The sequence below is a fragment of the Alnus glutinosa genome, chromosome 14, assembly GCF_958979055.1.
Source record: "Alnus glutinosa chromosome 14, dhAlnGlut1.1, whole genome shotgun sequence".
Lineage (NCBI taxonomy): Eukaryota > Viridiplantae > Streptophyta > Magnoliopsida > Fagales > Betulaceae > Alnus > Alnus glutinosa.
In genome coordinates this window covers 7,766,873-7,790,592 of record NC_084899.1, presented here as the reverse complement: position 1 = coordinate 7,790,592, position 23,720 = coordinate 7,766,873, and the positions used below count along the sequence as shown (strand labels likewise).

General features: G+C 38.1%; 1 protein-coding gene across 1 annotated transcript in view; it reads right to left on the bottom strand.

Annotated features, from left to right (window-relative positions):
• LOC133856903 (uncharacterized) overlaps positions 1–20,120 on the bottom strand; it is a 36,342-nt gene extending 16,222 nt beyond the window's left edge. Inside the window, exons 1-11 of the mRNA XM_062291950.1 lie at positions 18,964–20,120; positions 17,329–17,779; positions 16,527–16,614; positions 15,354–15,535; positions 12,259–12,395; positions 8,725–8,791; positions 6,973–7,141; positions 6,709–6,823; positions 2,957–3,032; positions 2,669–2,851; positions 1,860–2,020 (exon numbers count right to left, since the gene is read on the bottom strand). Coding sequence (XP_062147934.1) covers positions 1,860–2,020; positions 2,669–2,851; positions 2,957–3,032; positions 6,709–6,823; positions 6,973–7,141; positions 8,725–8,791; positions 12,259–12,395; positions 15,354–15,535; positions 16,527–16,614; positions 17,329–17,779; positions 18,964–19,961 — 2,627 coding nt within the window. The 5' untranslated portion in view covers positions 19,962–20,120. The remainder of the gene's footprint in view (positions 1–1,859; positions 2,021–2,668; positions 2,852–2,956; positions 3,033–6,708; positions 6,824–6,972; positions 7,142–8,724; positions 8,792–12,258; positions 12,396–15,353; positions 15,536–16,526; positions 16,615–17,328; positions 17,780–18,963) is intronic.
• Positions 20,121–23,720: the final 3,600 nt, after the last annotated feature.

Below are 23,720 nucleotides of genomic sequence, written 5' to 3'. Positions count from 1 at the left end.
ATAATGCTATAACCACTTTCCCAAGAGAGATCCGTTAAACAAACTTAACTTTCTCACCCCTAGCCCCCTTCCGAACTCGGATAACAGGCCTTGGACCAACTTATCAAGTAAATTTGAACTCTTACCCAATACGACCCTACAAGAAATCCTTTTTTAACTTCTCAATGCAATTGGCAACGCCAACAGGGATGGAGAAAAGAGACAAGAAGTAGGTAAGCAAATTCAACAAGGTGCTCTTTATCAAAGTAATCCTACTACCCTTGGACGAATACAACCTCTCCCAACTGGCTAAGTGGCGTTATATCTTCTCAATAATGTCATCCCATATAGAGCTGGCCTTAAAAGAAGCTCTCAATGGAAGACCTAGATACTTCAAAGGCAAAAAAGAAATCCTACAACCCAAAATGCGAGCCAAACCTTCTAAATTACTGACAGTACCAATAAAGACCAACTCTGATTTAGCCAGATTGAGCTTTAAACTTGAGACGGCTTCAAAACATAAGAACAAGCAACACAAATAACGGAGGTGACCAGGGTTTGCCCTACAAAAAATCAAAGTGTCATCTGCGAATAGGAGATGGAAGTTGTTAAGCCCACCAACGTTCCTAGACCCCATGGAGAATCTTGAAAGGAAACCCCCATTCACTGTAGCTGAGATCATTTTGTTTAAGGCCTCTATAAAAATCACAAACAGCGAAGGAGACAAAGGGTCTCCCTGTTTCAAGCAACGAGAGTTGCTAAAGAAGCCCATCGGAGAGTTGTTCACCAAAACGAAGAAACACACTGAAGAGATAGACTTAAAGAATGTTCTCACGAATTCTTTTTCTATAGAAACTGAAAAGCAAGAACAAAAAGGATGAAAATCCTTTAAGGAAATGATCATTGTACAAAATGGTGGAAATGAAATCTAAAAGAATAATTTTAAAAAATTATTATTTTTTTGTCAAGCCGGGCGGTGGGGGGAGTGGGTAATGTCCACAGAAATCCTTCAACTATCATACTTATTTTTGATAAATAATTCATATCAATGAAAAGAGCAGATAGGCGCAACCTTAGTACACAAGATGTATACATTGAGAATCCCCATCAAATACTAAAAGAACAAAAAGCCACAAATTCATAAAAGTTAGATACATGAGAGATTATACACCTCAATCCAAGTAAAAAGCGATTTGACCAAGATGTTCTTAAGCTCTTCCATCGACTTCTTCCCATCTACTACTTATTTGGAACAATGCTTGTTCAAAATGGTGAATAAGTTGAATATAGAAAATTATTTTTTATAAGTATATAGAAAATTATTTATTAAATAGAAGCAATTTTGCTCTTGAAAATAAGCACTGTCTCAGATGCTTTGTTTTGCTTTCCTGACATATAATAGATAAAAGCAGTTTCAGCTCTTTACTCAACTGTTTTAGAACCTGTACCATATCATAGGGTGCAGAAATTACATAAGGACCCCGATTTGACACCAAAACACATGCAGAGAAGAACTGTAGCAATGTGAGATTCTTCATAATAGGTCTAAGTGTCTTAAAATTTTCTAAGTGTCTTCATAATAGGTCTTAAAATTGTCATGCCATTCTTCCTTATCGCAAGCAGAATAAGCATGTTAATGTCACTCTCATCAGCATCATCAGTGCTCTGATTATTAGCCACTCAAAACCTTCCACACCTTCTACTCTAAGTAACCAGAACCATAACAGAGCACCATTTAACCTCAGCCAGATCTCATCAAGAACATCTTGGTCACAATTACTCTTGCCATATCAAATATATAATCTTGACATTCTTAAGCATATAAAGACAATAAGGACATAGAAAAGAATCCAAAACTCAAAAACAGTTCTGGCACATACATATTAACCTCAACAAGGCGAAAGCTACTATCAGCTCCAGCAATGCACAATACCAAAGGGTCATTTTTATCGGTTCGCGAAGGCAACCAGTCAAGCTCCAGTACAAGGGTCCCCGGAAATTGAGGTTGTAAAAGAGAATTGGCTAATGGGTCCTGTGAATCCTGCATGCGAGAAACATGAAGAGAATCAGCATCAAACAGAAGAAGGATCCTCAAAAAACATTTATTTAAACAAAACAACATTTATGTCATTCAACAGAATATGTAGCATGTACATGCTGGGTTTTGAAAATCACCCAGGTAAGAACTCAACAGGAGTCTGAAGCAAGTACATACAAAATGCACTACTAGTGACCAAATTTTAGAAAACACATACTACATGGACAAAAAAAGTTGTCTGCACATCAGAGAAGTTGTGGTTCATTTGTAACCTAAATTACACAGAAAATAGGCCAAAGAAGTCCACTAACATGCACAATGAATCTTTCCTTTTCAAGTGGCTTATAAGAATTATGCATGGTATTAGCTCCATTTGGCAATCTCATCAAGATTGCAAGCACCAACTACAATACATAGAAAACTGGCATTGTGGCTGAGTAGTACTTCTCCACTTTCACAGGGTGGAGGTCTGAGATTGGACCTGTTATCTGTGCGAGTTTAAGTTTTGTGGAGTTGGGGAACTTTCTATTGTTTGGCTGTTTCGCCAGAAAAAAAAAAAATGCATTACATCCACCAATATTACAGTATAACAACATCAAAGCACAAATTGAACAAGGAAACAAAGTTAACAATCTCATTTTTCATACTCACAAGATCAAATACAGAAAATGTGTTATCATAAAATAGTACAGCAATACGCCCTCGGCTACGGTCTCCAGCAACAACAGGTGAGAATTTTATCCGCCGGATTCCATCTCTATGAGTGTTAAATGAGGAAGAATATCCAGTTGTTACATCCCACCACCGTATGTTCCCTGACCTGTCCCCCATAACCTGAAAAATGAATTAAGCAGCTGCCACTTAGTAGATATGTTGAAATGATCAATTTCCTCAGACTACCAATGAGATCAAACAATTCCAAAAAGATATGATACATACCACATGAGGCAAGCGGTAGGCCATGGCTGTAATCAATCCATCAGATGATACAAAGGAGGAAGAAGGCCATTTTGGTCTAGAGACAAGTCACACAACCTCTATGAGATATAAAAACAGACCAAATCATAAATTTAAGTATATGTACACAACATAAGTAGTCAATTCAAACCAATGTTTAATATGTCATTTCATTGATCAAAACTTTGTTGAACGATATTTTTTGATAAGTAAGAATAGTTTTATTAGAAAAAGCGTTAGGCGCTCCTAAGTACACAGGGAGTATATACAGGAACAACCAAAGCCAACCCACAAAAAACACCCAACAAAACCCTAAAGCCCAAAAGGAGCACCTGAGAACAGCCCACAAAAGAACCCAACAAAACCCACAAGGAGGTAAGCCATAAAACCCGAAAACCCTAAAACCTCAAAACCCACGAAGGCACAACTATAAGAGAATTTTATTTTATTTTTATTTTTTTAAAAAGAATCAAATTATAAGGAAACTATGCACGAGTAGAATAAGAACTATTGAAAAGAATTGATACCAACATCCCGCCAAAGGAAACATAACAATACAACAATCGTTTTTATGACTATCATATTCAATCTCCATATTCATCTTTGGACAACAGAAAATCCTTATGCAGCAAGGATGCTGCCAAATGCAGGTTCAAGCGCAACCACTTCAAATCCTGACTTACAATGTAATAACAAGGACTCAGACATGGGCACAGACGTCCCATTCGAAGAACACATACATATTAGGAGAAAACCACGAATGTAAGATGAATTAGAAAGTGATTCCGCACAAGTAAAAATATTGAAAATAAAAATGGGCAAGAATTTCAAAAGAGCGACAAAATCTTTCATTATGAGATATGCTGCCCCAATGTGTGATAGTTGCCTCCAGAAAACAAGGATTTGATTTTTTTTGGATAAGTAATAAAACTTTATAAATGAAAGCGTAAGGCGCCTCTAAGTACACAAGAAGTATACACAGGAACAACTAAAGCTAACCCGCAAAAACCCAACAAAACCCACAAAACCTAAGCCCCAGAAGTTGAAAAAACACCCAAAAACAAACTACAAAAGGATCCAACTAAGAACAAGACAACCCACCACCCGCCAAGTCACACTAGTCTACGTCATGTGTGCCTTGCCTTTCCTACAGTTTCAACGAAAAATCAACCATTATTGAATTAGCGATAATGTAAAATTTTATATTTATAGATCAAACTCGAGGGATCTATCGCGTCACCATAATTGATGGAGCTATGCAGATTCAGTAGTTCCCTCTTTCCTTTAGACTTTTGGCGCGCAATCATCTTATCCTGCTAGAATTCTTCTTTCATGGCATCCCGAATTGCCATGGCCTCCTCCACAAAAGCCCCATCCAACGCCCAATCCAAGGGCAATCCATCCCAATAATCATCTTCCTCCTCCCAAACCACAATTTTCTTGTTATGATTAAAACCGACATGCCAATTCTGGGATTGGGAGAACCCATTTATGCAACCGCTCGGAGGGGAGGAAGGTCCTGCCACCTCGGCATTGTTGACCTCCCGAGGCGAAGCGGGAGGGACTAAAACTATTGGGGGAAGGTTGAGAAACCCCTTCCTAAAAAGGCCTTGCTTCATTGGAGGTTGTCTTCTTTCTCGCAGAAGGCTCTGCAACGTTCTTCGCTGGCGGCTCTGCAACTGTAACCTTCTTAACAGCACCGCCAACAATCATCTTCGCGGCTTCCAAGGAATCAGAAAAAAAAAAAAAAAAAAAAAAAAGCACAGCATTCCACTTCACAGATTGCCCTTCCCTTAGTTCCTTCACCCTCCTATAGTAACACTAAAAAGGCTTAGAAACCACCACGGGGAGGGGAGAACGCAGCTTCTCTCCCAACACAGCCGCTCCAACGAGAGACGAAGGGGCAAAACAGGGTTGAGGAATATGAAGTGTGACCTCAATGGAGTGAACTTAAAGACGGGAGCCGTAGAAGGAGCCAGAGCGGCCGAAAAAATAAGTTCCGGTGCCAACGAAGGGGGAAACCCAAATTCTTTAGAGGCTGGAAGCCGGCTTGGAGACACTAGAATCACCTGCAAGTTGCTAGACCCACCCCCGAAAGAAGACAGGAACGGAGCTGTCCCAGTAACTGACGATGGCGAGGCCTCCGGCCAAAGAGGACAACCAAAAGAAACCAACGGCGCTGGACTCGCGTCCTATGTGGCTACCAACGCATCAACCTCCAAACCCCTAGGAGGAGGCCGAACCAAAAACATCCCAGAAGACAACTCTGGCGTCGTCTCCCCCAAGGATCTCGACAAACGAGAAGCTTTAAGTTTCGGTATGAGATGGGCCATGCGGAAGCCTGAATGTTTTCGACCTAGCCCTGACCCGACATATTGGTCCAAAAGCTTCCTTATAGCCTGGCCCAAGGCCAAATTAAACTCGGTACCCAGCTTACTCCACATTCGCATTTTCGAATTTTCAAATTTCAAATTTCAAATTTCAAATTCGAACGAGAGAGAAGCTTCTTACCCTGCGGACAAAGATGTCGGTCTTTGTCCAACAGATCAAGCGGAGGGGACTCCATCGAGAAGCAATCCACCGCCGATCTCAGTTCAATCTCTGCATGCCACACTGTCGGAAGAAGGTCAAGAGCACATTGCTCCGCCAACGAAGCCCTCCACCCGGAAAGACGACCCCCCACGATGGGCACCTTCTTCACAGCAGAGACTGAACTAACCTCAGCACCTCCACAAAGGAGGGCCCCTTCCAAAAAGGAGGCAAACCCGGCCTTACCTCTTCTTCCTTCCCATCTTTCTTGACCAACGCAAGCGAGGACCCAAACCTGCAACCCACTTTGGTAGAGAGGTAAACTGCGGCCTTTCTCAGCTCGCTGAAGAATTTGTGCCAACCCCACCCTCCACGCCCCTTAGGGGTCCAAATAAATCCTTTCCGGCCACCCATCCCGAATGCTGTTACCTCTAAGAAAAGGCCAGCTTGGTTACCACCTCTCCGAGCAATCAAGACTTTCGACCCTTCCCTGAAGGATTTGATGAAATCTTGATCTTCCGGAAGACCCAAGAGAATCTCCAATGTCGATGCAAGCCACTTAGAGCACTAAGAACTGATGATAATCTCGCCGGAAAAACTATTTCTCTTCTCCCCCACCCTCAGCATCGACGCCGCATCCAGAACTGAGAAGACAAAAATCTTCGACTCCACAATAAAACTTTTCTCCATCTCAAAACACACCCAACTCTCAAGCGGCTGACTCAAAGAAAGATCACATTGTCGCCGGAGGAGAGAAACCCATAAAGAGAAGCCACCGGTTGAAGCCCCCTACTCGCAAAACAAGCGAGACCCAAGAACTGGAAATACGGAACTTAAACCCCAACAGCAAAACGAGAAGGAAGTGAAGAGAATGGATCTCCTACCTTGAAGCGCTCTCACGCGCCAAAGCTAGGGCTGGGAGGGAGTGAGAGAGAGAGTGTCTAGAGAGAGAGAGTTTCAATGACCTAACAAGGATTTGGTTTTTGAAAGTTGCAGAACTACAGTCAACAGAATGTTAACCTATAGCACAACCGTTTCTCTATGAACCATCTGGCAATCCAAAAATCATCATCTATTCATACTTATCAGAATAAAAATAGAGAAAAGAAACCTAAAAATCATACATATTAAAATAACTAACATGTAGACCGAATGCGATGATACAGACTCCAAGTGCACCTATTTGCACTTAAGAAGTATTATACCTGAAATCTCGAATCCTTCGCCCATGAACCTCAAAAACTCCAAGTGCACCATTTACAAGAGCAAATGCAAAACTTTCGGATGTGTCATCTTGAGATCCATCGGAGCTCATTGCCTCTGCATATTAAATTTACCTTCATTTACATACAATTAATTATCCAAGAAAAACAAAAGCAATTCTATAGACCAGATACTGTCTAAATCTTTGCAACTAAAAAAGAAAACACTGTAAAAAATATGTAAGCATATCAAGTAAAGATGCTCACTAGAATCCGAAGATGATGTCATTGACGGCATAGATGCCCCATCTGATGCCACAGCTGTACGATCTCCAGACAATAATGATGATTGTGTAGAAGGCCCATTTTGAACAGGCCGCGGAACTGATGGAAGAGTCCATTCCAATACCGTAAATGGAAGAGCTAATGATCTAAGCTACATGGAGATATGAAGTATAATAAATATGTATGTGTTTAATACATGTACATATTTTATCTAAACTGAAAATATTTAATTAGTTTTAGATTATAAACTTTTTTTTAAAAAAAGAAAAAGAAAAAGAAATTTGAAAGCACAGTAAATATCATAAGGAAATAAATTATAAATAATAATAACATAATAAATAATTATAAAGAAACACCTAGCTAGCACCTTTTCAATTTATTAGATGAACGTGTACAAGATATGTGATGACAGAAAGTATGATACATATGTAAGCATTAAAACTTCCTTGACATAATCAGCAGAAAAATATAAATGGGGTCCAGAAGATAAATTTTGTATTCCACAAGGTAATCTCAATGATAGAGGATAAATAAATAAACAAATACTCTGATATTAGATTCAGAAACATCCAAGCAATTCAGAAGGAAATTTCAGGGCCAGGCATAATAGGTAAAAAGAAAAAGAAAAGAAAATTAACAAACTGGAAAATAGATGAGTGCTTAGGATGACATGTTCCAAACTTGGTTCTAAATTTTTTATCATAAAATTTTAATTAGGTCGCTTGAAACCTAATAAGACCATATTATAACATAAATTTTATGAAATCTAATGAACTCATCCTGAGAATTGTGAGAGCCACTCCACCTCCATCTAAAATTGAGAACCGCAAGATAAACAAGCAATTACTTAATCCTTTTGCTATCTAGCCACACTCACAGGTACATGTATCACAGACCTCTATTGACACAACACCTTCCAGATGTTTCATACACCAAAACCCATGTATCTCTCTATATTATACAGGCTTCTTTTTTTTTTTTCTTTTTTTTTTTTCCCCGATAAGTACTCTATATTATAAAGGTTTAAAAAGTACAAAAGGCGCACACTTAAAAAATTACATTAAATCCATTAATGTCAAAATGGTGAAAAGGGTCTAATTGTTAGTTAAAAACCAAAGAAAAGAAAAGCAAAGCAGAAAAACTTTTAACACCCTTTTTTTTATAAGTAATCCACACATATCACTGAAAGCATAAGGCGCTCCTAAGTATACATTAAGTGGTTTTTTTTAATAAGTAGAAACACTTTTAACACCCTTGGCTAAGGAATCCTGCAAGGACTTTCCACGTCCACCTCTCCCCACCCATGTTGACCCAAGTATGAAATATATAAAGCATAATATTGTGACTGAGATATACATCCTTCATGAGTATAAAAAACAAGAAAATATTAATTTTTCAATCTTAACAAATCTTGATTCTCATGCTATTGTGACTCCAACTGTTATTTTGTGAAGCTTATCTCTTAGGAAGAAGGAAGTCTTAGATGTAATAGGTGCCAAATACCACAACCAAATGATATTAGTGCGCCCTCATACAATAGGTCCATGTCATTCATACATCAAATCTTCCAAAGCAAATTACCAAATAGGTATATTTTCACAAACAAAAGTAGTTCCGGAATTGTATAAGGTCATTGACAAGGACCCATAGTCCCACAGTCCATAGATGACAATTTCAATTATTTGAAAATATTTCAAGTAGGAATGGGGAAAGAAAAGGTAGCTGACAGTTTACCATAATGGGAGTTTTCGTCATTGCCCAAACCTCTACAGGTGCATCACGAAACAAAATTAGAAGATACCTGCAAGTTTGTTAACATGATTGGAGAGAATGTTATACCTCAAACTCTAGATGAAGTTGCAAAAACCAAAAATCAAGCACAGGATCATTCAAGAAAGAAAAGAGAGAACACTTTATGCAATAAAATTCCAAAGAAATTTCAGCTCTATGAAAACAGGCTGTACAAATTAAAGAATATCAATAAAAATTTCTCTATGGGAACTTTTTCAATGAAGCTATAGTAAGTACTGATAATTATATATACCCCATACAGCTATCTTAAAGTAACATAGATTTTTGTTGAAAACATTTTCCATGAAAATTCCTTTTTCTCAATATTCTCCAAGATCTTCATTGAGCAACTTACCCCATACTACACACATTTTTTGAAAACATTTTTTAGTGTATCATAAACAGTCCTTCCCAAATAAACATGGCCTAACAATTGCTGCTCTGAAAGAAAATAACCACACTTGCCAAAAAAGTTCTCCAACATTTCTCAACATTCCTTTTCCTTTGTCACCATTTCTCTTTGTTATTGTGATGGAGGCTTTAAGCAGAATGCTTTCTGCCACTGTTAATGGGGGCCTTCTCTCAGGATTTTCCGTGGGGTCTAGGCACTCTGGTGTCGTTGACATCTCACATCTATTTTTTGCGGATGACACTGGTTTTTTGTGGGGCTAAGCCTGAACATCTTCACTTTCTGTGTGCTTTAATTTTATGTTTTGAAGTTGTCTCCGGTTTGAAGATTAATCTGGATAAGTCGGAATTGGCTCCAGTGAGTAATGTGGAGAACGTGGATGGGCTGGCGGGTATTCTGGGTTGCAGTGTTTCTTCTTTGCCTTTAAAGTATCATGGTATTTCATTGGGGGCCTCCTATAAGGCCAAGTATATTTGGGATCGGGTTATTGAAAAGAGAGGGCGTTGGTTGGCTAGTTGGAAAATGATGTAATTGTCTAAGGGTGGTAGGGTTACCCTTATTAAGAACACACTTTACTATTTGCCAACGTATTTCTTGTCCCTCTTTTCCTCTCCCTGTGGGTGTTGTTAATTGCATAGAAAAGCTTTATCGAGATTTCTTATGGGGTGGAATAGTAGAAGAGTTTAAAATCCACTTGGTAAGCTAGTCCAAGGTTTGTTCTCCAATTACTGAGGGAGGATTAGGAGTTCGGAACTTACTAATGTTTAATCGTGCCCTCTTAGAAAAATGGCTTTGGAGTTATGTGCATGAGAGAGGCGTGGTAGAGAGTTGTGGTAGACTTTAAATCTGGCAGCTTGTGGTGTGGGTAGTGCTCTAATAATCCACTTGGGTCGTATGGGATGAGATTATGGAAGAATATCAGGAGGGGTTGGGGGTCGTTTTCAGATGTGGTTTTAGCTCTCATTGTGCCTAGCTTTCATGATTTCATTGTTCTTTTTTCTCCTTCTAGCTAGGTGTTTCTCTTATATACTTCTTGTGGACCCGGGTTATGTCTTTTGTTTTTAATGATATTTCGATTATTAAAAAAAAAAATTCATTTCTCAACATTCCAATTTTGTTCTTTTTCTGTTTCTTTATGCCCTTCATGGGGCAATCCGTTCCAGATTTGTTGGTAGAAAAGTCCAACAACATTTACATTTAGATCCATGCCCAAGCATCACTAATTACATTCCTAGCTACCTAATCAAACTATAATTTGAAAACAATTACAGTTTTCATCAACCAAGATAAGCTGGCATGTAATTGTTGGCAAACTGTGTAAGAAGCATAAGCCTTTTACCCTCCAACCTAATCCCTTAAAACTGCTACAGCAACAACTCTCAATCCTCCCCCACCCCAGGCTTAGTGATGCAGACTGGAAATTCAATAGAAAAGGGATTGCTCTGCTTTAGTATTTAGTTAGGAGTTTATCGTTTCAGTTATTTATCATTTTAGTGGCTTAGTCTTAGCTAATTTTATGTGTTGCTTTTGGCAGGATTCTAGTTGTTGAATGACTCTTTTTTATAAAATGATGTTATTGTTCTTTTTTCAATAATGAGAGAATGATTTCTTTTCTTCTGATATCTTTGTGAAATGTGAGGTGTGACTCCTCTAAACCAATAGTGGTGAGACTCCGCTATCATCTTTGCCAAAAGTTTGAGAAACTCAGGCCTAATGGTGAGGCTTAATTTTATTTTCTTTTCTTGTATTGTTCTGCATCAAAGTGAGACTCCCTTTCTATTCCTATTGGTGAGAGACTAGTATCATTTTTTGTGTAAGATTGGTGTGGCTCTGATATTTGCAGAGTTGTTTCTTTAATTGTTCTCTTTATTTACTTGTCCTACATCAAAGTGGTATTGAGCTAGGTTCTTTTATTGGGAGTTATTATTACGTGTGTTGTAACTATGAGTACGAGAACTGGACGATCCTACGTAGGTGGAAGATTATCTCAATCCCAGAGAGATAATCTCTTACTAGAAGTTGTCAACTAAATTTCCACTCATACGCAATGCCTGAATCCAGATTTATATGAGATCTATCAAGCTAAGTACTCGTTGGAGTCGATTTCTTTTAAAGAGGGGGGGAATTGATGGGGGCCTGAAAGTTCAGAAGAAAAGGGATTGCTCTGTTTTAGTATTTAGTTAGGAGTCTATCATTTCAGATGTTTAGTCTTAGCTAATGTTATGTGTTACTTTTAGTAGGAGTCTAGTTGTCTAGTTTAAAATTTCATTTACTTATAAAAAAAAAAGGAGTCTAGTTGTCAATTACTTTTTTATAAAAGGATTTTATTGTTCTTTTTTCAATAATGAGAGAGTGATTTTTTTCTTCTGATATCCTTGTGGAATGTGAGGTGTGACTCCTCTAGACCAATAGTGGTGAGACTCCACTATCATCTTTGCCAAAGGTTCGTGAGTATCGGGCCTTACAGTGAAGCTTAATTTTATTCTTTTCTTATATTGTTTTGCATCAAAGTGAGACTCCATTTCTATTCCTATTGGTGAGACAGCAGTATCATTCTGTGTAAAATTGGTGCGACTCTGATCTTTGCTAAATTGTTTCTCTTTATTTACTTGTCTTGATGCTATGGGATTGATTAGAACCCCTTTTGAAATTTTAATAGCCTTCTCCTTTACCTTCAGAATCAGTAAAGAGCTTCCATTGTGTTGACAGAACCTATGTGAAAATAAGCCAACCATTATGTTAACTCATTCATGAGCAACCTAAAGACCTTTTTCGACAAAGTTAATATGGGTTACCAAGATTTCTATTTTCCCATAAACATAAGTATCCCATTGCAATACATCAACTACGGCTCCAATTTTTATCAAGTTATACACATTGAAGAACTTTAGAACCCAAAATGTCAAAAACCAGATTAATCAAAACACCTATAAGCTACCAATGACAAGCTTTGAATATATTTGACTACTTTTTTATGCACAGAGAGACCAATGAGAGCACACAACATACAATGTACGTTAAATGATAGGCATGAAAATAAAGATGAGAATCAATGGTTGAAAGTCAACCTTCCAGATGAAGAAGCCCTTAAAGCTCTTATAGGCGCACGTTCTGGTTTTTGTAAAACCCGAAACGTTTTGTTAAGACCACTTCTAAGACAGGTCACTACAAGCCTATTGATGTAGCCTCCAGATTTTTCATTTACCTGGATCAACAGAAGTGCCAGTACAAATAAGCATCAAGTGTAATAATGGAAACGGAAATGGAAATGTTTTAAGAAAAAAACACTAATTCAATATAACTACTAGAGAATGAGAGGAATCGTCAACCAAGATCCCTGACAATAACACAGAACTGATGCATGCAAATTAAAAATATAAATATAATAAGCAAGTAAAGGAAAGCATAAAGAGAAAGATGGGAATTTTTTTTTGGACAGCGGGGGGGTTGGTGAAAGGAACGACGTATTTGAACAAAAAATAACATCCTAAATCAAACAACATCTGGCTTTTATAATAGTTCTCGTGGGTTGCGACAGGGGGATCCACTTTCACCTATATTGTTTGTGGTGGTTATGGAGGCATTGAGCCAGATGTTGATTGTGAAAATAGATCAGGGTCTCTTGACAGGGTTTCAATGGGGTCTAGGGACAACGGCGGTTTAGTAGTGAATCATTTATTGTTTGCCGATAACATGCTAATTTTTTGTGGTGCACAATCAGAACAAATTCGACATCTGCAATGTATCTTCTTATGCTTTGAGGCAGCTTCAGGGTTGAGAATCAACTTAGGATAATCAGAAATTGTTCCTATAGGCAAGGTGGACGATGTCGAAGATCTGGCTCTACTCCTTGGATGTTGGGTTGCTTCATTGAAAATGACATAGTTGGGTTTGTCGTTGGGTGCTTCTTATAAGGTTGCTTCTATTTGGAATGGAGTTATTGAGAACATTGAACGGCGGTTGGCTGAACGGAAGAAAATGTATTTGTTTGAAGGTAGTTGGTTGACTCTGCTTAAAAGTACTATTTCCAACCTACCTATGTATTACTTGTCGTTGTTTCCTATTCCAGTGAGCGTGACTAATAAACTAGATAGACTTCAAAGATTTTTTTATTGGGTGGCATTGGGGATGAAGTAAAATTCCATTTAGTGAATTCGAAAAGGATTTGTACTCCAATAAAATTAGGTGGGTTGGAAGTTCACAACTTCATTCAGTTTAATCAAGCTCTTTTGGGAAAATGGTTGTGGAGGTATGCTATGGAGAGAGGCTTTATGGAGATTGGTGATTGAAGCAAAATATGAGAGTTTGAAGGGTGGTTGGTATTCAAAAGAGGTTTTTGAGACTTTTGAAGTGGGAGTATGGAAACATATTAGAAGGTGGTGGGAGAAGCTTAACTTTTTTCGTTTTGAGGTGGGGGTTGGGTCTAAAGTCAGTTTCTGGCATGACCTTTGGTGTGGGGATAGTTCATTGAAGCTATGCTATCCAATGTTGTTTAGTATTGCTCGACATAAAGATGCGAGAGTGGCATATCATTTGCTTGCTCAAGATGGAGTTACGCAATGAAATGTCATCTTTATGCAATCAGTCCAGGATTGGGAGGTGGAGATAGTACTCTCTTTTTTCGAGCGGCTGTATTCTATTCAGGTTCGACATGGAAAGGAGGATATGTTAGTTTGAAGCCCTTCCAAGATGAGTAAAATTGAAGTGAAGTCATTTTTTTTTTATATAAATGTAGTCTTATTGAAAGCGTAAGGCGCAGCTAAGTACATTGGAAGTATACAAAATGAAACACCTAACTAGGAATAGAAAAACGAACAAGGAAATCAGCAAAACTAATCAACAGTGGGGACAAAAAAGCCACAATCCAAAAATACAACGTATGAAAAAATGAAGCTAAAATATCCTCCATGGAACTCTCTAAATCCTCAAAACACCTAAGATTTCTTTTCTTCCAAACACACAAAAAAAAAAAAAAAAATGCAGATTGGCACCATCTTCCAAATCGTAGCACTCGAGGCCTTCCAGACTTCCACCAACAAGCAAACTAGTCAATAACTCTTCTAGGCATAACCCAAGACATACCAAAACGAGTACAAATGTTATTCCACAAAGCGGAAGCCATATCATAGTAAAGAAGAAGGTGGTCGACAGATTCTCCATCTCTCTTGCACAAGCAACATCTATCCACAACAATGATATGCCTCTTCTTGAGATTGTCCACAGTAAAGATCTTGCCTAGGGCTGCTGACCACGCAAAAAAAGCAGCCCTCAAAGGAGCTTGAGTCCGCCACACACTCTTCCAAGGGAAGAGTCTACCTTCAGAGCAAGCCAATGAGCTAAAGAAGGACTTGACCTTGAACAATCCTTTCTTGGAAGAGACCTACCAGAACCTATCTGCACGATCTCTACTCACTATGGCTGAGTGCAATACCAGAAAGAAGGAAGCAAAGACACCCACTTCCCAACCATGCACCTCTCTAACAAAGCTCATGTTCCATTGACGTTAAGTCATTTTATGAAGTGATAACTAGACAAGATCCTTGGAAGAGTATCTAGCGTGTCAAGGCTTCATCGAAGGTGGCATTCTTTGTATGGACAGCAGCATTAGGAAAAATCTTGACGCATGATAATTTGCGAAAGAAGAATGTCATGGTGGTTGAGTGGGGTTGTAGTGTAAGAAGAATGGAGAGTCTATTGAATATCTGTTACTTCACTGCGAAGTTGCACGCGATCTATGGAGTTACATTCTTACTTTGTTTGGGGTAGAGTGTGTTATGCTGAGACGGATGCTGGATTTGTTGACTAGTTGGAGCGATTCGCTTGGGTGTAGTCTAGCTAAGGAAGTTTGGAGGTTAGTTCCATAGTATTTAATGTGGTGTCTTTGGCGTGAGATGAATGCTCAGCATTTTAAAGACATAGAGACATCGGTGTTGCAGCTACGGAAGCTTTTGCTTAACACGTTACATATATGGATAACGGCATATCATAGCTTGAGTGTTTTTACTTATGTAGATTTTTTGAATTTATCTTCCATTCCTACCTATTAGTGGTTCTCTTGTATACTCCCAGTGTACTAGGGTTGCACCCCTCTATACTTTATTAATGAAATGACATTACTCATAAAAAATAAAAATAAAAACATCTTAAATCAAACGTAATATACCTGAGAGTAAGAAAATGAGACCAATCTAGAATTCCCAAGCCACCTTAGTCCTCTAACTGTTCCATTATGCACAGAAAAACTTGCAGTAACAGCATTAGCTGAAACATCAACGACATCAATTATCCCACTTTGAGTTCCCAGAGCAACCAGTGGAACAGCTACAGAAGGATAGTTTCCTCCACCTTCAATAAAGACATCCTACTAATCAGCCTAGAAAGCAATATATGTCTATATATGCATGTGTGTGGATCTATACATACATACATACACGCATTTGAACGCGTGCACACACATATATGTGTATTAAATTACCACTTATCCCAAAAGTTTAAGCTGATAAGAAATATTGATCTAATAATTTAATTAATATTTTAACACTTCCCACTCACATATAGGCTCAAATTTTCCCTTAATAAGTGAGGCCAACATGTAGAATATTTAATTAAAATGGAAGGTAAATGATAGAGACAAGGTTCAAACTTATGGCCTTTGCTCTGATACTATGTTAAATCAACACTTATCCCAAAAGCTTAAGTTGGTAGAAAATTGTGAATTTACTCATTTAATTAATATTCTCACTCCGCCCTCACTATGGACTCAAACTTCTCATCAACAAGTGAGACTCAACATGTGGAATATTTAGCTGAAATAGAGGGTAAATTGCGGAATTAAAGTTCAAACTTAGGATCTTTGCTCTGATACCATGTTAAATCACCAAGTACCCTAAAAGCTTAAGCTGATAAAATGATGAATTTAATCACTTAATTAATATTCTAACATGTTAAATCACAAATTATCCCAAAAGCTTAAACTGATAAGAATCGATGAATTGAATCATTTAATTAATATTCTAATACTCCCCATTTTGTATGGACTCAAGCTCCGCCTCAATAAATAAATGTGAAATATTTAATGAACTGAGGGGTAAACTCATGACCTCTAATTTAATACCATGTTAAATTACCACTTATCCTACAAACTTAAACAGATAGGAAATGACTGATCTAATCATTTAATTAATATTCAAACAATATGGATATGTGTTTGTGTGTGTGTGTGTGTGTAGATATGGATATAGGATATATTTTCTTCCAGATGATGCTAACTCCTAATAGATTTAGGAAAAGTAGAAATGTTACAGATATAGTAAATTAGTGACATTAGGAAACTAACGGGCCAAAGTAGCTGTTAAAGAAGGCGATGGTACAGCCAGCATGGTCACTGTTGAAGAAAGAAGTTGAAGCTGTCCAACTAAGCTAATCTGCATGAATGATATGGCTAGTAAGTATGGATGTATGACGTAAAGAAAATATTCAGAACAAAAATAATGATATTCAGCAGTGTATGTCATTGTTCAATGGATAAACAGCTAACACCAGAAAAGAAAAATATAAGGTGCTACGTCCACTCTTGCATTCTTGACATAGATAGGAAGAAACTCCAAACACCATAGGCAAATTATACCACAACAAAGTAACATGTGCATATCAACATATCATCAATCAGGCACCCCATAACCTCCATTCTAGTACTTCTAATTATCTGACTACAGATTACCAAAACCAATGAATTACTGTTCATTAAATTCTGTCAGACTTGGTACAAATTATGTGTCCAGTTCAAAGAAGTTCCAGAACACTGTTCTCCTGTATTGCATGGTCTTTGGCCCTGCAACTCTTCAACTTTCTCTTCATTCTCTCCAAGAGAAACATATTTTGATAAAAAGTGCTTAAGTGCTCCATGTGCGTGTGTGTGTGTGTGCGTGCAAGCAAAAGAGAGAGCCTATACTGACTAATTTGGGATTTTTTTCCCCTTTGTTCATGTCATAATGTTACTGCTTTCAATTCATTAAAAAAAAATAATGTTACTGCTTTCAGCCAACAAGAGCATCCAGGAAAAAAAAAAAAAGCCAATAAGTGAGAGCATTGAAAATTATGAAAAAAAAGATCGTAGAGGAAAATACTTATAAACAAACCTTAAATGACATATCTGCCAGGCTGGAGGTAGAGCTTGATGGGCGGCTTCTGCCACCACCCATATTCTCTGGCTGCTTACCGACATTAGCATCGATCCCTGGAACTGGCACTTCCCTGACATCAGCAACCAAGGCCAAGTTTGTATCATCCTTCTGAATGCTTTCAGCTCCTTCAGCAGTCAAGAGCCAGTTCCATATTTTTCCATCATCAGAAATGGAGATTAAATGTGTCTTAGAAACAAGAAGAGGTTCATCACAAAAATCAAAAGGAGTTTCAAAATCCACATCCGGGGAAGGAGAATTAGGTACATCAGAAAAGAGCTTGCCAACATTTTGGAAGGTAGAATCTGATTGGCAGATGGTGGCAGCAAGAATTGAAGGAGAAGGGACAGATGTGCCAATTGAGGGAATCAACTCTTCCATTGAGCACATTATGTGCACCTGCTCTCCTCTGTGACAATATAAAAGTAAGTATATTCCCTTGGGACCAGAAAAACATTTCTGGTCTAATCAGCCTTAAAAGTTAAAATTATGTTAGAGAATATAGAACTTAAGTTCAAACACCAGCAGAAAGGAAGCATTAGCACTTAATTTAAGTTGCAAAAGCTTCTAGTTGCAGAGATAAGCATACACCTATTAACGTAAAGATATTACAGTGGAAAATGTTGCCAACAGTTATGGTAACCATAAATATAATCATCTAGTCTCTGGATACGTTCAGAACTCTAGTAGCCTAAAGGATAAGAGCCCACTCTGCACGTCCAAGATGCCCTTAACCAGCTTAACAAGAAATCTCCAACTTACTCTTAAGGAAAATCACAATGTCTGGTCTAGCTTCTGTAAGTACCTCGAAAATATTTTCAACAAAACCACATACACTTCCAACTTAAATTCAATTAAGAAAGACGTGCCTTAGGAAACCTGAAGTCCGGACAAAGAAATTAACCAATCGAAATTGCGACATTTTTAGGATTACTCAGCTATCTAGAAGCCTTAAAGTTTATTCCTTAAGGGAACTTGGACTCTTTTAAAGGAATGCAAGTTCACGTATGGAAGAAAGACAGGAATATATAGTACACAGCTCTTCTAGCGCAAGATTCATCTTATGCAACAATTCCTTCAGTTATTTTAGAGGTAAAAAATCATAGATGCTAAACCAACTTCCCCAGGTTGCTAAATAAGAGGTGAAGCAGCATTTGAACTAAATGCCCCCTCACTGCTCCACTACCAGACCCTAAACAAGAAGGGAAGTCACGGGCAGCTGAATGAACTAAACAGGGATGAGACGTAATTGAGGTTTTAAGCTTATACGATAATCTTCTTTCAATCATTGCTGAAAAAAATACACTTAGTAGTAAAAGTTCCGGAAGAAACAATGAATAGTTAATACGGTTGCAAATTAAACTAACCCAGCCATCTCCGGAATTGTCAGAAGTAATGCTTCTTAAATTATACTGCACTTCAATGTAAAACTCAATAGTTTTTCATGCATAGCTAAATTCCTTGACTTTCAAACAATGTATAATGGCCCGAAATTGGTATGTCAAAATTTCAAGCATGGCACATCAGAAAACGGAAGGCTACAACAGAATAGAATCATAGTTTCAGAGAAAAAAAGGTCCAAATAACGCTTACTCTTTGCGTCGCCAAGTGCTGAGTTTCCCATCGAGGTGAACGCAATAAAGCAACTCCTTATTCGGATCTGGCAACACGTCGAGAAACTTGCCGCAGCCACGAGGCAGCGCGGTGCTGAAGAGCACCGTCTCGTACTGCAAATCAAACACCACTAATTCCCTCGGGAACGTCACGTACACAATGTGCCTCCACAGCGGCGAGAACGCGACCCTCACCATGTAAAGCGGGAAAAGCGCTGAGGCGGGGGACGAGGAATTGGAGCCCGTGGAGGAGGCGGCGGCGGCATCTCTCTCCAGTCTCTGCAATTCGGCGTAGTCGGTGGGGATCTGAAGCTCCTTGAGGACGATATCGTCCTCGGTCTCGCCCAGCACCTTGACGGACAAGAGGAAGCCCTTGAGGCCGAGTACGCAGAAGTGGCGGGAGTCGAAGGGGTCGCGGCGGAGGCAGGAGAGCAACTCGGGCGCGGCGTCGTATTGGAAGACGCAGCGGGCGGAGGAGGTGCTGTAGAGGGAGAGAGTGGAGGGCCCGTTGATGGCTGCGAGGAGGCAGGAGTCTGGCCGGGCCTGGACCCAGCAGAGGTCCTGGACGCCGGGTTTCGATGCGGAGTCGGTCTCAAACCAGAGAAGGGGGGATCGGGCGCGAAAGTCTAAGAGGGAGATGCGTCCCTGGCGGTCGGCGGCGGCAAGGAGGAGATGGGACGAGGAGGGCTCGGTGGAGAGGAGGTCGCGGCGGGGGGGGAGAGGAGTCCAGCGGACGGAGGTGACGAATGGCGAGAGAGAATTGGAGTTAGAGGGGCTGGGAGAGGGGAGGGGAAGAGTGGAGATGAGCTGGAGAGAGCGGGAGTCGACGACCGAAATTGAGCTGCCGGAGGCGAAAGCCAGGAGGCCCGAGGAGCTCAGGTCCGCCGATCCGAAGTTGTTGCGGTTCGGTGGCCCCGGGAGCGTGCAGTCCCACGAGTCTTGGCCTGCTGCTGCCCGTGCTGCTCTCGGGCTCGACATTGCCGCTTTTTCTGTCGTCGTTGAAATTCCGAGTGTACAGAGATCTGTCTGATGGGTATTGAGTGGGCCGGTGGGGAGTAGTTTTTTTTTTTTGTCAACTTTTCCCTCTGACTGAGGGAACGGCCGGTTTGATCACTGGGTTGGGTTTTCAACGGTTGGTTTTTTGGTTGGAGAAGGGACTCGCTCAGACACAAGAGCGCTCGCTTACGAGTCGTACGTTCCGACTTCCAAGTTATGGGTCGGACTGTTTTTTTTCTTTTTTAAAAAAAATGTTCCATATATTTAAATTTTTATAAAAATTAAGTCTTACTAAAGTGATGTAAAACTTATTCATTAGAAATAATTAAAACAATTAATTAAAAAAATGCTACGAATACTAATTAATAAGTTTCACATCATCTTAGTAAAATTTTCTTTATAAAAATTTAAGTACATGTAACATTTCTTTTTTTTTTTGAGGTTGCTGATTTTAAGTCATCTGTGATCTGTCAGTACAACGTGTAGCTTACGGAAATTAATTTCTTTTAAGGTTAAATGCTTTTTTGCCCCGTGTACTTTAACAATTTTATTTTTTTACTCGTTATGGTTTATTTTGTATAGTAGATTGTACCTCAATTATGGCTAAAAATAGAGATGGTATATCCGTTCAACTTCTGTCCAAAAACTGATGAAAGTCCATGTCACATGCCTTAAAAAGCTGACACTTGTTTATATGCATAATTAAAAAAAAAAATTAAAAAAATTAAAAAATTAGAAAAAAAAAAAAAGAAAAAAAAAAGAAGAAAAGAAGTAAAGAAAGAGGAGCCACCCTCATTATCGATCTAGGGTAGTTCGAGCCATTCAGCCACCCCCACAAGACCCAGAAGAAAAATGAAAAATGAAAAATGAAAAATGAAAAACTCAAGTTAGGGTTCGGCCACTCCTAGACCGATCATAGGGTGGTTGAGCCACCCCTCTTTCTTTCTTTCTTTTTTGTTTACAATTTTTTTTTTTGTATTTTTTTTTTAGTTTTTAGTTTTTAAATTTTAATTATACGTAGGGACATGTGTCGATTTTTTAAAGTATGTGACGTGGACTTCCGTCATTTTTTGGATAGAAGTTGGGCGGAGGTACCATCTCTGTTTTTAACCATGATCGAAGTACCATCTACGATACGAAATTAATCATAAGGGATAAAAAATAAAGATGTTAAACTACAAGGGGGTATGACGTATTTAACCATTTCTTCTATTGAAAAATTACATTTTATTCCTCCAAGTTGTATAATTTTGTTCTTTTTCTTTTTTTCATTCAATGATTAAAAATTAGCAATGTGCTCTCACTAAGTTTATGAAATTGTCAATGTAGTTATTCCATTTACAAAGTCCTTCTTCTTTGACAAAAGAAGACTCATGTGTGTCGCACGTGAGTTTTTAGAGACAAATGTCACCAAATTACCCTCAACTTAACGCTTGATTTTCTCAAAATATCCCCATTTAAAAAAGACAAAATTGATTGGAATGGTCAAGCTAGTGAGCCACCCTCATTCCAGATAATTGGGTGTGTCCGAACTACTACAAACCCTTTGAAGGTAGTTTCTGCCGCCTTTATTTGACTTCTTTAGATATTGATATTACAAAAATTGACAAGTTGTGATTATAATTGTAAAATCGTTGATAAAATCATTGTATATATTTGAAGTTTTCAACAAATGACCTCTTTAATGTATATGCATGTCACCATAACATGCCATGCACAAAAAGGCTACAGCTAGCACGAGCACGTTCAGAGCATTCTCAATGGTTTAACCATTTTCACCTTTAGATTAGATTGGCTAAGTAAATTCTTAAAAGACACATCCATCGAATTAGCCATCCAAGATGCAAAATGGATTTTTGATCGATTCGTGCATAGTACGATGCCACATGTGGCGTGATACTGTTCACAAACGCATCTTTGTCTAATGGTTTCTCTCTCGCTCTCTTTCTTCAACACTTTTTCATTTTTGTCTCTCAAGTCTCCAACGAAGCTTCACCTTCCTTTTGAGAAAGAAATAGTGGGTCCTTCAATGCTTCTTCTACTGTGTCACTGAGAGAGAGAGAGATGTGGGTTGAAATGTGGAGGATGGGTCACCGTCGGTGGGCGACTTTGTGGCAGCTTGAATGGTGGATCTCGGCCCAGTATTGGCGAAAGAAGAGATGAATGCTAAAATTGATGGTTTTGGGGTGTTTTCTTCTTCGGTGTTCGAAAATTGGGTTTCGGTGTTTTGCTTCTCTTGAGCGTTGGCCGAATGGCCAAAATTAGGGAAAATGGAGGGGTTCAAGCAAATTGCCGAAAATGGTTGGAGCTTTTGGGGAAATTTTCGGATCTATAATTAATGTGCAAATTGTTGGGTTTTGCTTGAGTTCGTACTTTTTTATCAGCCGCTGCAGATGAGGGATTCATTTGATGTTTTTGGTGGAGATCGATTTTCGATCAAAATGAATAAAAAAATTTTAAATAAAATTATTTTAATAAAATAAAGAAGGAATTTAGATAAGCTGTTGGATGGAGATATTGAAAAGTTGTAAGCTAAAGTATATAAAACGAGTTTTTATTAACTATTTTGCATAAAAATACAGACAATCCATTGTGAGTGCTCTCATATGTCAAATGCATTAATCTGGTATGAAAATAAAAATAAAAATCATATTACGATTTACGTGGTATATTTTTTTTATTTAAATCAATGATTAGATTTATAAGATGTATTTGGAGGATCATATGAGTGTTACCAACTTAATAGTTTATTTGGAAAAAAAATAAAATTGAAGAGGTATTTTAAGAATTTTAATTGGATTTAACGAAAAATTCTAATGGAGGTTGAAATTGAAAAAAAATTGAAAGAGCCCTAAATTAACACTTTTTAAAGTTTGAGTATTTAATTACAAAAGTAATAAAATAGTTAGACGTTAAAAGTGAAGTTTTCCATAGTATTTTTTCTTTAAAAAAAATTACAAGATATGATCACTATTTTATTTTTATGGGAGAAATACATTTATAACCCCTGATCTTTCACAACTTTTACAAAAAAATATTCAAACTTTAAAAAGTGTCAATTTATAGTATCCATCTTTTAATTTTTTTCAATTTCAATCCCCCGTTATAATTTTTCGTTAAATCCTATCAAAAATTTCAAAATACCTCCATTTTTTTAGGAATTTTTTTTTTTAAAAAAAAAATGCTAGGATTTAGGTGTTGGTAAGAATTTAACGGAATTTGAGAAAATACCCATGCCTGAATCTTTGAAAAAAATTATAATTTTTTTTTAAAAAAATAAAATAAAACAGAGATATTTTGAGAAATTTGATAGGATTTAACAGAAAATTCAAACGGAGAGTTGAAATTAAAAAGAATTAAAAATAAATATCTTAAATTAGCACTTCCTTAAAATTTAAGTACATTTTTATAAAAATAATAAAAGATAAGAGATTATAAGTGAAGTTCCTTATTTTTAATTTTTTTATTCGAAGAAGTTATCATTATCCTTACTCTCAACTTTGAGGGATGCTATACTTACATACTTACATCCAAAATTCCACACCCCATTTTTTACACCTTGATGTGGCATTACACATGAGATTTTTTTTTTTTCCTCTTTTTTGTTTTTTTTTTTGTTTTTGGAAGCCAAGCCACCAGCACCCCAACCACTCTGGCAAGGGAAAGAGAGATCTAGCACTCTCAACCCCAACCCATACCCAGACTACCAGCGACAGAGAGAGATCCGGCCAGCGTGCATGG